The 13,125-nt window shown below is 36.2% G+C and overlaps 1 protein-coding gene across 1 annotated transcript in view; it reads right to left on the bottom strand.

Annotated features, from left to right (window-relative positions):
* Positions 1–13,125, bottom strand: part of LOC132101350 (GMP synthase [glutamine-hydrolyzing]-like) — a 32,530-nt gene that overhangs the window by 5,149 nt on the left and 14,256 nt on the right. The window contains exons 11-14 of the mRNA XM_059506243.1: positions 11,884–11,999; positions 11,529–11,654; positions 10,239–10,354; positions 1,694–1,824 (exon numbers count right to left, since the gene is read on the bottom strand). Coding sequence (XP_059362226.1) covers positions 1,694–1,824; positions 10,239–10,354; positions 11,529–11,654; positions 11,884–11,999 — 489 coding nt within the window. The remainder of the gene's footprint in view (positions 1–1,693; positions 1,825–10,238; positions 10,355–11,528; positions 11,655–11,883; positions 12,000–13,125) is intronic.

The following is a 13,125-nucleotide window of genomic DNA, read 5'->3' as shown; positions in this document are numbered from 1 at the left end:
CCATTGGTATAGACGCTAATATTGTTCTCTTTATTGTTATCATTCTTGGTGTGAATGGCCTTTAGACACCCCAGTCTACAGTAAGTGCCGATAAACTAAAGGTTGTTGCTGTATTGTTTTTGTACAATTATGGTTACAAACTCTCATTCTGCCACATTACACTTCACATTTTAAGTATGATTTATTTGCCAAAAACGAAAACAGAAAATCAAGCTAAAGATTAATTTAATAGATAGCATTTGTAGTTTTTTGTAAAGATGTAAAGATGATCCAAGCTGATTGAAAATCGTTTCAACAATGCGACGATTCAAATCGTTTGAGATGGCAAACAAAATCACAATACAATTGGTGTAGTTGTTTATATGAATGTATCTCTGAGAGAAACTGACTGTCTTTAGAAACGTTTACGTGGTATTTTCAATTCATCTTGTCTCTGAATGACGCATATTAAAGTAGTGTTCATAAGCGTAGCTTTGCTTTGTTTACAGCGGTAACCCAGGAAATACTACATCATTGCTGTTCTTAAGTGCCACCTGCTGGCAGAGAGTGAATTTGTGTCTCGCGGCTGGAGACGGTAATATTTTCTCTTGGTTCATGTCAAATTAATTTTGATAAGTCGCACCTGACTATAAGTCGCAGGACCAGCCAAACTATTAAAAGAAATGCGCCTTATAGTTCGGAAAATACGGTACTCATGCTGCATTTAATTTTGGGGAAAGTCGTGGCCTAATGGTTAGAAAGTTTGACTCCTTACCCTAAGGTTGTGCGTTCGAGTCACGGGTCCACTAAATTGCTGCCCACTGCTCGGGGTGTGTGTTCACTGCTGTGTGTGTGCACTTTGGATGGGTTAAATGCAGAGCACGGATTCTGAGTATGGGTCACCATACTTGGCTGTATGTCACGTCACTTTATGCTGCATCTTTGTTTGGATCATAATTCAAATGCAGTGGTTGCCTCTAATTTTAAATGGAAAGAGCACAGACAAAGCCTTACAGGGTTTCCCATAAAATGTTTTATTTGTGGCGGGCTGCCACAATATCAAAACTGACCCGCCACCAAAAATTTTTCCAAAAGGCTTTGACTTTGTAGAATAAACATGAGTACTGCAAGTTTCAAAATCAAAAACCGCCTCGGTTGTTTTAATATCACAGTATTTCAGAAGAAAACCGACTGTTTTCAGAAAAATTTCGATGTAATTTTCACTCCATCTGGCAAGAATCAACGTTTATGAGCTCAGCGCTCCTTTGTAGACAGCCGTAACCTCGCCCTATCTCGCCCTCTCTAATAGCGCCTCCTTCTGGCAGAAAAATAATTTGCATATTTATATATGGGGGCGGAGAAGTGCCGCCACAAATAAAGTGTAAAGCTTTGGGAAACTTTTGGCCTTAGTTTGTTTATATGAAGGGATTTATATTATTGAATAACTTATTTGATTCGGAGTTTGTTTTAAAATTGCAATTTAATATTTTTGTATTTTAATTTCACAAATTAACGTGCAGCAATAGCCTAATAAAAGGACAGCTTTTAATTTACTGTATAATTTGTTGTCCAACCAAGCAGATTTTCCCCTCAGAGACATAAGTGTGGTGAAAGTGTTTACACAACTCTCGCAGTAGCCATAGCTGTGGTGGGAGTGTTTACACACATAAAGGTTATGACAATGAAGCAGACAGCGGAGGCAGCCAGCTCTTACCGGACTCTCTTAAAATGGAGTGCGCTACAAAGTCTGCCTGTCTTAGCGTGCTGAGTACACCAGTGGTCAGGAAGGTGGGCGTGATGTCCGTGGGCGGCTCCTTTACATGTGGCCCAAAAACGTAAACAACTCTGAAAAAGAAGAGATCAACAATAATTAAATTAATTTTGTATTTACGTTACAAAATAAGACATATTTAATGACTTTTACTTGACATTATGTCAACTGCTGTAAACTACAGTTCAAAAGTTAGCTGTTGGTATAATTTTTTTATGTTTTTGAAAGAAGCTTAAATGGTTAGTTCACCCAAAAATGAAAATTATTTCATTAATGACTCACCCTCATGTCGTTCCAAACCCGTAAGACCTCCGTTCATCTTCGGAACACAGTTTAAGATATTTTCTATTTAGTCCGAGAGCTCTCAGTCCCTCCATTGAAAATGTATGTACGGTATACTGTCCATGTCCAGAAATTTAAGAAAAACATCATCAAAGTAGTCCATGTGACATCAGAGGGTCAGTTAGAATTTGTTGAAGCATCGAAAATACATTTTGTATTAATTGTTTGTTTTTATTAGCTTTCTGGACATGGACAGTATACCATACATACGTTTTCAATGGAGGGACAGAAAGCTCTTGGACTAAATCTAAAATATCTTAAACTGTGTTCCGAAGATGAACGGAGGTCTTACGGGTTTGGAACGACATGAGGGTGAGTCATTTATGACAATTTTTATTTTTGGGTGAACTAACAATTTAATCCCACCAAGTATCAAAATTGATCAATCTAAAGACTCTTCGGAGATATGAAGGATGCAATAATCAAAAATATTGTGAAAGTAATACATTTTAAAATGTAATTTATTCCTGTGATGGTTAAGCTAATATTTCAGCCGCCATTAGTCCAGTCTTCAATGCCACATGATTAGGGCTGGGACAACGCGTCGAGGTCATCGGCGCAAAAAATACGTCGACGCAAAATATGCGCATCGATTCGTCGACCTGTTTTTATTTCTCTAAAAAACGTTTGCAAAACGTTTATCTTATGTGTGCTGAATATACGCGATGGCCGGATCAACATTCTGTCCAACGTTATATAACCAATCCAGGGGTTTTTCTGCATTGATCTTTTTTTTTGGCGGCTGTCAAAGCCTTATTTGATCGGTGAGTGACAGTGACAGGGCGCGTACGAGAGAGAGCCCCGGCTGCGCGCGCACTCACAGTCTTCAAACTACACGAGCGCTTCTTGCTCTCTCCCTCCCTTGTGCATATTAACCAAAATCATTAGACACAATAGAAAAAGGGCGGAACGCCAAAGTTTCACGTGGAGCATTTGGATTTTTTTTTTCTCCATGACAGGCTGCTGGCTCCCACTGTTAATTTTTTTTTTTTTTTGTAAAAGCACTCTCTGTATTAGCTTAAAGCCCTCAAGTTTACATTTACATACTGCATTCTTTCAATTGCTCTAAACAAGTATTTTGGGTGACCTTTTTTATTGAATACTAGACATCAAGTTGTTGTTATTTTCATCTGAAAGAACTTCTTTTTTCAGTAAGCTAGGCCCTATGTGTTCAGTAAGCTTGTTTCAGTAAGCTATGTGTTTTCAAGGTTTCAAGGTTTTATTGAATGCTATCTCTATACAGGTGCAAAGTAATGCATTCTTAGTAGAGCTGAAACAACGAATCGATTTAATCGATTAAAATCGATTATTAAAATAGTTGTCAACTAATTTAGTCATCGATTCGTTGCTAAATAACTTTTATTTGCCGTAAGCGGCTCATTTCGTGCATATTTCAAATCTGCGGTGACCAGTGTGGCAGTAATGAGCCACCGGAGGTTTTACTCAGCCAGTACAACAGGAGAAGTAGCGAATAGCCAATAGCTGGCCTTGTTTTATGTCACGTGCTTCCCGAACAGCGTCTCTGCAGCCATAGACATCATATGATGTCTATGTCTGCAGCATTCAGCGTGATGTGGGAGTACTTTACATTGAGCCTTTAAAAAAAGAAGAGTAACCTGCACTACTGCACTGTTTAAGGGGACGTTCACATATCGCGTCTTTTGCGCGCTCAAGTTCGTTATTTCCAACACCGCACCGCATCGAGTTAAAAACATCTCAACTTTTCAGAATGCAGCAACCGCACCGCGGGTCATGTGACAAGAACTAACCAATCAGCTTCATCCTTTCCCGTAACAACGTTAAAAGCTCAGTCAAGATGAAAGGAACAGCTGATCATAGTTGTATATGGATTTCCATTTTGAAATAAATTTAGTAGCAGAGCTACTGCAAGCGATTTTTTGAGCTGCAAATCCATTTATCCTTTGCTGAAATTTCCGCGTCTTCAAGGAGAGAGCACGTCATGGTTGCTTAGCAAAGGCAGACGCCTCAGGGGCGCTTCTGCGCGAGCGCTTTGGAAAGAAGGAGAAAGCGGTGCGCCTAGCGTTTTCCACGCGTTTTTAGGCGCGATTTGTGAACGGCCCCTAAGACTTTCATTTGTGCAGATTCTCCAGTACAATGTTGTTTGCAAATGTTTAGTCATAAAAGCTGATAACATTGCTTTTTAACAGTTAACATTTAAAGCTTTACAAACATGTTCTGTGATCAGTTTGTCGTTTACCAGTTCAAAATTCAGTCGTGCAGCCTAATTATGACTGAATGAGAGAGGTAAATGTAGATATTTGAAATGCACTTTTTTTCTAAGTATTATTCACTGCTCTTTTTCACACAGCAGGTTTTTTGTGTGTGTCCTATTTTTTTTTTTCTGGACAACCTTCTGATGGATTTTACTTTAAATTGTGAGTTCCATTCAGGTTTCATGCCATTGGCACTTTTTTTGAAGGATTGTTTACAATTTCACAGCAAAAGCTATAAAGCTTTTTCCCAGTAAATAATAAAATACAATGTACTGCAATTTTATTCTGTTTTATCCTTATTCTTCGTGAAAATATGTTCGGAAAGATTCCTTAATAAGCTTTGTTCAGGATGTTAAACTACTTTAGGAGCTCTAAGGACTGCCATGGTGAAAACATTATTTGAAATCTTGTGAAATTTGCTAGAGTATGGGTCAGTGTTCTGATTGCAGAAGAGTTCGACAAAGGATTACTAACACAATAAAACAACTCCAGGTATATTTTTGATGAGGATATGACAGTGCAAAATGGTTAAAATCTCTTAAATCTATGCTGAATGATAAAGGCCATTTATTAATAATTTACTTGGGGGAAAAATGGAAAAAACTAAAATATAAGTACATAAACCGATTAATCGATTAATCGCAAAAAATAATCGACAGATTAATCGATTATCAAAATAATCGTTAGTTGCAGCCCTAATTCTTAGTCAGTCTTTTATTTTGTAATTTTAAGAGCAATAAACATATATTGCAATGTTAAGGAATTTATGTTTTTTTCATTCAGATATGTAAATCAATATGTATAAATTGTTAGTAGTCAATTAATGGGGAGATAATCGAAATCAAATCGGTCTGAAAAATTAATCGTTAGATTAATCGATGCATCGAAAAAATAATCGCTAGATTAATCGTTTAAAGAATAATCGTTTATCCCAGCCCTACACATGATCCTTCAAAAAATCATTGGAATTTGCTAATCTGATCAGTTTGTATTAATATAATGAGTCCTTGCTAAATAAAATTATTAGTTAAGTCTCCAAAATATTTATTTCTGTACCAACGACTATAAGTATAAATTCCTTATACTTATAAAAAAGTTTCAGATTTATTAATTTATATATATATATATATATATATATATATATATATATATATATATATAATCTTACTAATCAAGTCAATGGAGCGAGCATTTATTTTCTGTTTTCTGTCTTTTTTTTATATACATTAGCAATTTCCAATGGAAATTTGAATAATCTTCCCCTTTGTGGCAACTCTTAAATCTCATTTGCAGTCGTGTTTTCAACCATGTGAACTGAATTAATGTGGGTAACCAAACAGTTTCTGGTCCCCAATGACAATGCCCAATCACTAATGATCGACCGATATAGATTTTTTTTTTATAACCGATACCAATTATTTGCATGTTTATGTGCCCGATAACCGATATGCGGAACCGATATTTATTTACTGTTATAAAGTTAATAAATGACTGAGTGAAGAACATACTTCACTTTAGTTTTTCCTCTTTTCAGTCAGCTTTTTTTTTTAAAGTGTTGAAAATTAGTCTTTCATGTTAAATTTCATATTTATATTACAACAATAAAAAAATATATATAAAAAGCATCAACAGAAACAACACTAATATTAACAATAAGCAAAATAAATGTAGAATGTCTAATGTTTTCAAATGGAGAAAATAAAGAAGAGGAGGCATATCAACTTCATTTTAAACTACCGTTTTAGTAGGTTTATTAGCGGTTTACTAGCTACAGAGTCAAGAATAATTCACTGAATAATATTCTCTGGAATATTGGAAAAAAACAAACAAAACATCATATTTTATTGCATTTCTCAACTGGAATGTTATATCAAAATTATTAATAATGTTTTTGTCCTTCTAGATTATGAAATACATGCTGCAATGGCGATCCAGCACGCAATTCTCAAAAAACCCAGCAGATGGGGATGGATTTATTTATGACAATGGATTCATTTATCGGTGAATCTGATATTACAAAAACGATACCCAATTATGGTAAAATGCTTAAATATCAGGGAAAATATCAGTAAATCGATATATCGGTCGATCTCTATCAATAACTAGTATTTTTATTTTTTTTTACCTTATGTCAAGTTACAACCATCAGCGGTTTAGTATAGACACATTCTTCAAAGTATCTTCTTTTGTGATCAACAGAAGAAAGAACTTTATGCAGGTTTAGAAAAACCTGGGTAAATAATGACTTGTTTCATTTTTGTGAGAACCATACCTTTAAGCCCCGTTCACACCGCCAGTTACATACAGCGACAGAGTGACGTAATCCCATGCATTTTAAATGGAGAGCTGGCGACTTCTGGAATGTGGGCGTGTCAAGCGATGCGAGTCAAGCGACACAAGTTACGAATTCTTTAACTTTATGCAAATAAGAAACTAATTTCACAAGCGAAAACCAATGGGAGTGAAGAATCTGTCAGCGGCACTCACACGTCACCGCCTCGAGTGCATGCAAGACAGGACAGATTTCCTGAGCGGTTTTATATGATTTGACTGTAACCACATACATGGATATAAAAATTATGTGTAGAAAAGAAACTGTTGGCTGTCTAAATGAGTTTGAATCATACAGTGATTGTTCAAGTTGTTACTTATGATGCAGTGAGCAGTTTAGGTTAATGATTTAATGCAAGAGCACTGCTGTAGTTTATATAAAAACACTCTCCAACAGCAGAATGGCACTTATGTATTTATTCCTAATCATATTACAATTATATCTCAGTTTTACAGACAATATATATTTGTGGTTACATTTTCTAAAGATATGTCAAGACGTGCAGTCTACAATAACATTAGAGCAAGCAGTAGAAACGCCCAGAAGTGTCTTCACAGCACGAGTCTAGCTGCACAGCGAAAAAAGTCGCTGGCGGTGCGAATGGGGCTTTAAAGTGACAGACACATCCATGCTTCTAAAGGTATAGGCATATTGTTTTATTAACATTTGGATAGTCTTATAATATTTTATTCCATACATTATCAGAACTTGGTAGACACCCCTGCAAAAACAGAACCGTAGTGTTTTAAAAATGTCATTTTAACATTAGCGTAATCATTTTAACATGACTTTAGGAACTGAATAATAAAAAGGAAAAATACAATACTGCTTAGTAGTTACTCAATGAATTTAATAAGCACTGATTCTAATTTAAACTACAAAAGTTATTTAGGTAAGAGCAGTGAGTGATTTTCTCGTTGTCTTTTGTTCATGGCCCCAAATATTGCAAGCCATAGCGATATGCATGTACTAGGGCTGTCAAAATGGCTGAATAACAAATCTCAAATTTTGTACTTATACATTATGAAAATTCAAATTATGTTCAAATTTAAAATGCATAATTTCAGTTAGGGTGAAGGAAAGTTTTGGCTTCTCTCCTGAGGCCACAAGAGGGTGCATCGGGCAAAATATTACTAATGCATGTTTATTCAAAGCATTAGAATACATGACTGTGAAATGAATAGTGTTGCACGGTGCACCGATACTTCAAAAGTATCGCGATTCTCGGAAATTAAAAACGTCACGATTCCTAAATTTATTAGTATCGATACTTCAAAGAATGACTGCGTTCCAGATTTGTAAGAGGCGTATTTCATGTTGGTGTGTGCAACGCACGCTTCTAGTGCCTCCCTATGGACGCTTGTGTTTTTTCTCCTCACGAGATGTATCAGTTCATTCAGCTCGTTCACATATGAGAAGATCTATCTATCTCGTTCAGTGAAGGGTGGATTCGTTCACTACATTCAACAAATCACATGCTCCGTCACATCTTGAGTAACTCTTTGACAGGATGAAGCAGTTCACAGAGCTGTTCACGAGCTGCGCATGCGCTGCCATAAGCGCTGTGCTCGCGCGCTGCTGTGGAGAGAAGAACTTCAGTGAACGAGAAATATGAGTCAGTGGTTTACCTGAACGGGAACGATTCATTAACTTAAAAGATTTGTTCACGGACGAACCATCACTAGTGCAATTTCATATAGCCTATATTAAATATTTGGAATATATATTTTGATATTTTATTAGGTTCTTTGATAAGGTTACAATACGAAGTTCTAAGTAGCAACGTATCTTCTGTGATGTCCCCGCTGGCGGGTCGGGGTGGGTAAAGAAATTTTACTTTATTTGCGGGCTGGGGTGGGCCAAATCATTTCATAAAAGCGGGACCCGCGGATTGGAAAAAAACCAGACCCGCGCATCACTAGGCTGCATGTGCGAGCACAAGTGATACTGTGGCCACCGGTCCACGACTGGAAGAAAAAGATGATGCTCAAAAAAGCTCACTGGTTGCACAACTGACAGAATAAGTTACAATATCTCAGATATTGCTGCTAAATTTTATTTGCTTTTTTTTTTTTTTACTTGAATGCCATTGCTTAAATTGATATTATTTATCTTTTGACATTTAATCTTCTGAGTTCAGAAACATTGTTTAATATAATCGCTGTTCATATTTTTATTCAAAGTTCAGAATCAAGATAAATGTATTACTCTTATGTTTCTTATGATAACTGAGATAATGCTGCTAAATTTATTCTTTCTTTACCTTGAATGTCATTGCTCTAATTTATTTTTAATATTTTGATATTTCATATTTTGTTCAAATGTTTAACATATGCTGTTCATATGTTCATTTTTTAGTGTGTTATATGATTAGAATGTTGTCCCGATTTTAAAATAAAGCACAGCAATGATATCTGAGAGTTTATTTTCCCCTTTCAGGAAAAGTATCGAAAAAGTATCGAAATCGCAATTCTTGACTAGGTATCGTATCGAAACAATAATTTTGGTATCGTGACAACACTAGAAGTGAATATTATTTTAAATAAGGTTTATAAACCAATTATAATTAAGTTGCTTAATCAACTATAAACAGAACAATTTATAGTTGTAAATCATGTATGCATGCATAGTTTAATACAAAAGGGCAGAAAGCCAATCACACAGAGTACATTTTTCATTTAAAAACATGAGAGGCAGTGGGATGGGGCCTTAAAGCAACCTCCTTAATGCACACACAAAATTCGAATGCGATTTTTATTTTACATTCGACGAATATTCTAAATTTAAAAAAAAAATTAACAGCCCTAATATGTACATTTGTGATATTTCTATATATTGCACAGCCCTACCTTATTCCAAATAAGACAATATTACGATTAAGGTGTTTACATGAGTTGCTTTTAGAATATTCCTTTCATGTTCACGTTTTACAGGTTATAGTACATAGATCGATTAAATGGCACACATCATTACGTCCCCACATGACATAATCTGATGTCCCATCCGGAATTTCTCATATAAACATATAGTTTGATTTCGTTATGATGCCATATACAGTTTTGGGTGTTTCATTTTCAATTTTACAAAAGCTTTAAGTGCAGTTAATTATTTGTAATGCTATACATGCAAACAGGCGATGGCGGTGTTGAAGCCATGCTCTTTTATTTGCCGTCAAATGAACCACTGACATGTGTATATTATGTCACAAAATGTGGCGAAATTTCCTACACAACAGTGATAGTGTACACTTCAATAATGTGACTGAAACAAAAATACTCCACATGTCTTGATTAAATTTGTGTTTACATCGAGTATGACTTTAGCCAGATTGAGGTAAACAAAAATCTGTTTACATGGTAGATCCTTAAGAGTATTGTCTTAAACATGTTAAAAATCTAATTACTGTTGTCCATGTAAAAATACTCAGTGACATCAAACCTGATCTAAACAAATCATTTTTAACTAAACAAGCACAAGAGGTTTAGGATAGTCTGTCAATGGGGATGATTATCAGTGAATAAGTTCCTCACATGCTTGATGGGAAGACGACTGGAGCAAAGAGTCAAACTGATGGTGTTACCTGTTGATGGAGTGACAGATGCGAGGGATGAGTCTTGCCAGGAACATAAGTGAATCCCAGTGAGGGGCCTCTTTACTGCTCACTCCACAAACATAACTGTATGACCGGGAGTCACCCTGTACAAAGATCATATGAAATCAGAGTTAGAACGCACTGAATCCTCCAACATCTCCAGAAAGATTCATTTTAAACATTTGTGCAGAATGAGTACATTCTAACTGTGGAGAAGACGCCAACTGTTACCTATTATCCATTAACAACAACAACATGCATAAATACAGCGCACGGTATTTAAATCATTTTGCCACCCTGTGTGTCAGCATGTCCCATCTCAGGGTCTGTAGACCGTGGTAATTTTAGCACAGTATGGTATATTAGTAAGCCGTCTGTTAGAGGAACGCCCAGCCATGCATCATCAACCAATGTGGTGAGATGCTGACTGCCTCTGTCTGGACACGTTCTGTCTAATGGCTTCATCTCACAGACGTAAACCAGCCTCCTCTGGCACTATAATTGAAAACCGGTCTATAAATACAAACATCAAGAGATCTGCACACAGCAGCAGAGGAACGATCACTCTATATGCTGATATCCAGACTGTGCTGCACTGTCAGTACTGCTATTTAGCTTTTGAGTCTTTTTTAAATGTATTTCTGCTCAACTTAAGCTTATTCAGTTTGTTGACAAGGAAACATTATTTAAAGTTTTATGTTTAATATTTATTTCAATAATTTTGAAAAGTTTTAGTCTAAGTTGTAGATCATACCATTGCAACTAAAAACAATTAAAATGGCAACTGATGGGAAATAACACAGACTTGTAATTACTTGCTTTCCAAATAGGTTTCCCAAACTCTCCCATCATGCCTCATAACAAATACATTAAAAATCATGCACTCAGATAAATTAAAACTTGGGTGAACTAGCCTAATAAAAGAAGTTTTATTTTACAGTGATAGGATTGTCTCATGGCGGCCATTATGTTGAGCTCACATGACCTGCCAAATACTATTTACTATTTACTTTATCTCAGTAACCCAGTAACACTTTTGCATGTTGAATAAATGAATTAGGGGCTGACTGCTGAATGCATTTCTCCAATGGCATGTAAATGAAAACTAGGTGTCAGCATAAGACCAAGGTGGCTGACATATCGGCCAATGTAAAAAAATTATAATAATAATAATAATAAAATAAATAAATAAATAAAAATTAAGCAAATAATTATTCTGCTGACATTATAAATATGTCTGCATGTGACTTGAAAGCAATGGCAGAAAAGTATGCTCACCTGAACACCGACAGTTTTAATTGGCAGCAGAAAGGCATTTAGTGAATGAAGGCTGGTGATCTGCATGAGTTTCTCTTCCTCCTCGTCTGATATGCATGACTTCACTCTCTGAAGAAGGGTGTGAGGCTGAATGGATTGACATCAAAAGGATTGAGATTTTATAGCATACCATATATAATCCAGAGGGAACTCTGGAACAACTGTGTGCTTTCAAGTATCCACTCTCAACTTAATCAGCAAACCTACAGACTTTTAAGTTGAAGAAGATCGATTATTTAAGGTCACTGTCAATAATTCAACCAAGAAATAAGCAATGTTTAAACTTGTGTGCACACACACACACACACACACACACCTTTTTGACACTGGCAGAGAAGTCTGTGATGATTTTTAGGATGTTGTTGGTCTCGGTGAAGTCTTTACAAAGGTAAGGCTCATCGGCGCAGATTACTCTAATGGCAAGGCCTGGACCTGCAACACACATTACACACGTTTCAGCAAAGCACACACATTATTGTCATTAAGATGCGATTATTAATCTTCACGTGTGCATCATACATTTTAAACATATAATAACCTTCTAAATTTTGGGCTTTACAGTATATTTAAACCAAAGGAATTTTCATCTAGGTTGCATTTACTGAATAAAAAAATGTATAATACTGTAATGTTATGAAATATTGTGAAGCTACATTATCCTTCAGAAATCTTTCTAAAAGGCATTTGCTGCTCAGTCTTTTTTATTTTATTTTAAATGTTAAAAATGAAAAGTAAAAAAAAAAAAAAAAGTTGTATATATTAAGCACTGTGTAATAAAGTAGAATGACATTGGGAAAAATAATTGAACACATTAAGAAAAAAATATCAGTAATTAGAAAGCAATACTGCTCCTTTTCAGTGGAAATTAATATTAACGTTACCATCTCTTCCGGGTCTGTTGTGAGCGCGTTCTCAACACTGCAGTGATGCTGCTGACGTACGACTCTGCTGACATGTTATCTTTGTTATTGGGCACCAGAGAGGTGTGGACTCGAGTCATGTGACTTGGACTCGAGTCAGACTCGAGTCATGAATTTGATGACTTAAGACTTGACTCAACAAAATGTACAAAGACTTGCAACTCGATTTGGACTTTAACATCAATGACTCGTGACTTAACTTGAACTTGCGCCTTTTGACTCGAGAAGACTTGCTACTTCCCATGAAAACCTGGGGGGGAAAATGTTCACACGACCGTGCCACTCTCAGTGTATCTGCATCTGTGAAAAAAATGTGCACCACCTGTATGCAGGCAGAGGGCACACACACTCATTGTTGGGAGTAACGGCGTTTAAGTATAACGGTGTTACTAACGGAGTTTAATTTTCAGTAACGGAGTAATCTAATTAATTACTTTTCCCATCGTTGCAACGCCATTATCTCTACTGAGAATGTAAAGTGTCGCGTTACTACAATTTAGTTGAATAAAGCTCAAGGTGTCATGCTTTGGCTAGTGGCTACACATCAGCTGCCTGACACCGTTGCAAATCCGATGATGATTGGCTGGGTGGGCGGTGCCCTGCTCACGCTGTCTCACTGCACACTCTGACAACCACTA

This window comes from Carassius carassius, chromosome 23 (genome assembly GCF_963082965.1).
Source record: "Carassius carassius chromosome 23, fCarCar2.1, whole genome shotgun sequence".
Lineage (NCBI taxonomy): Eukaryota > Metazoa > Chordata > Actinopteri > Cypriniformes > Cyprinidae > Carassius > Carassius carassius.
The sequence above is the reverse complement of the archived record's forward strand: the minus strand, read 5'-3'. Positions and strand labels throughout refer to the sequence as shown.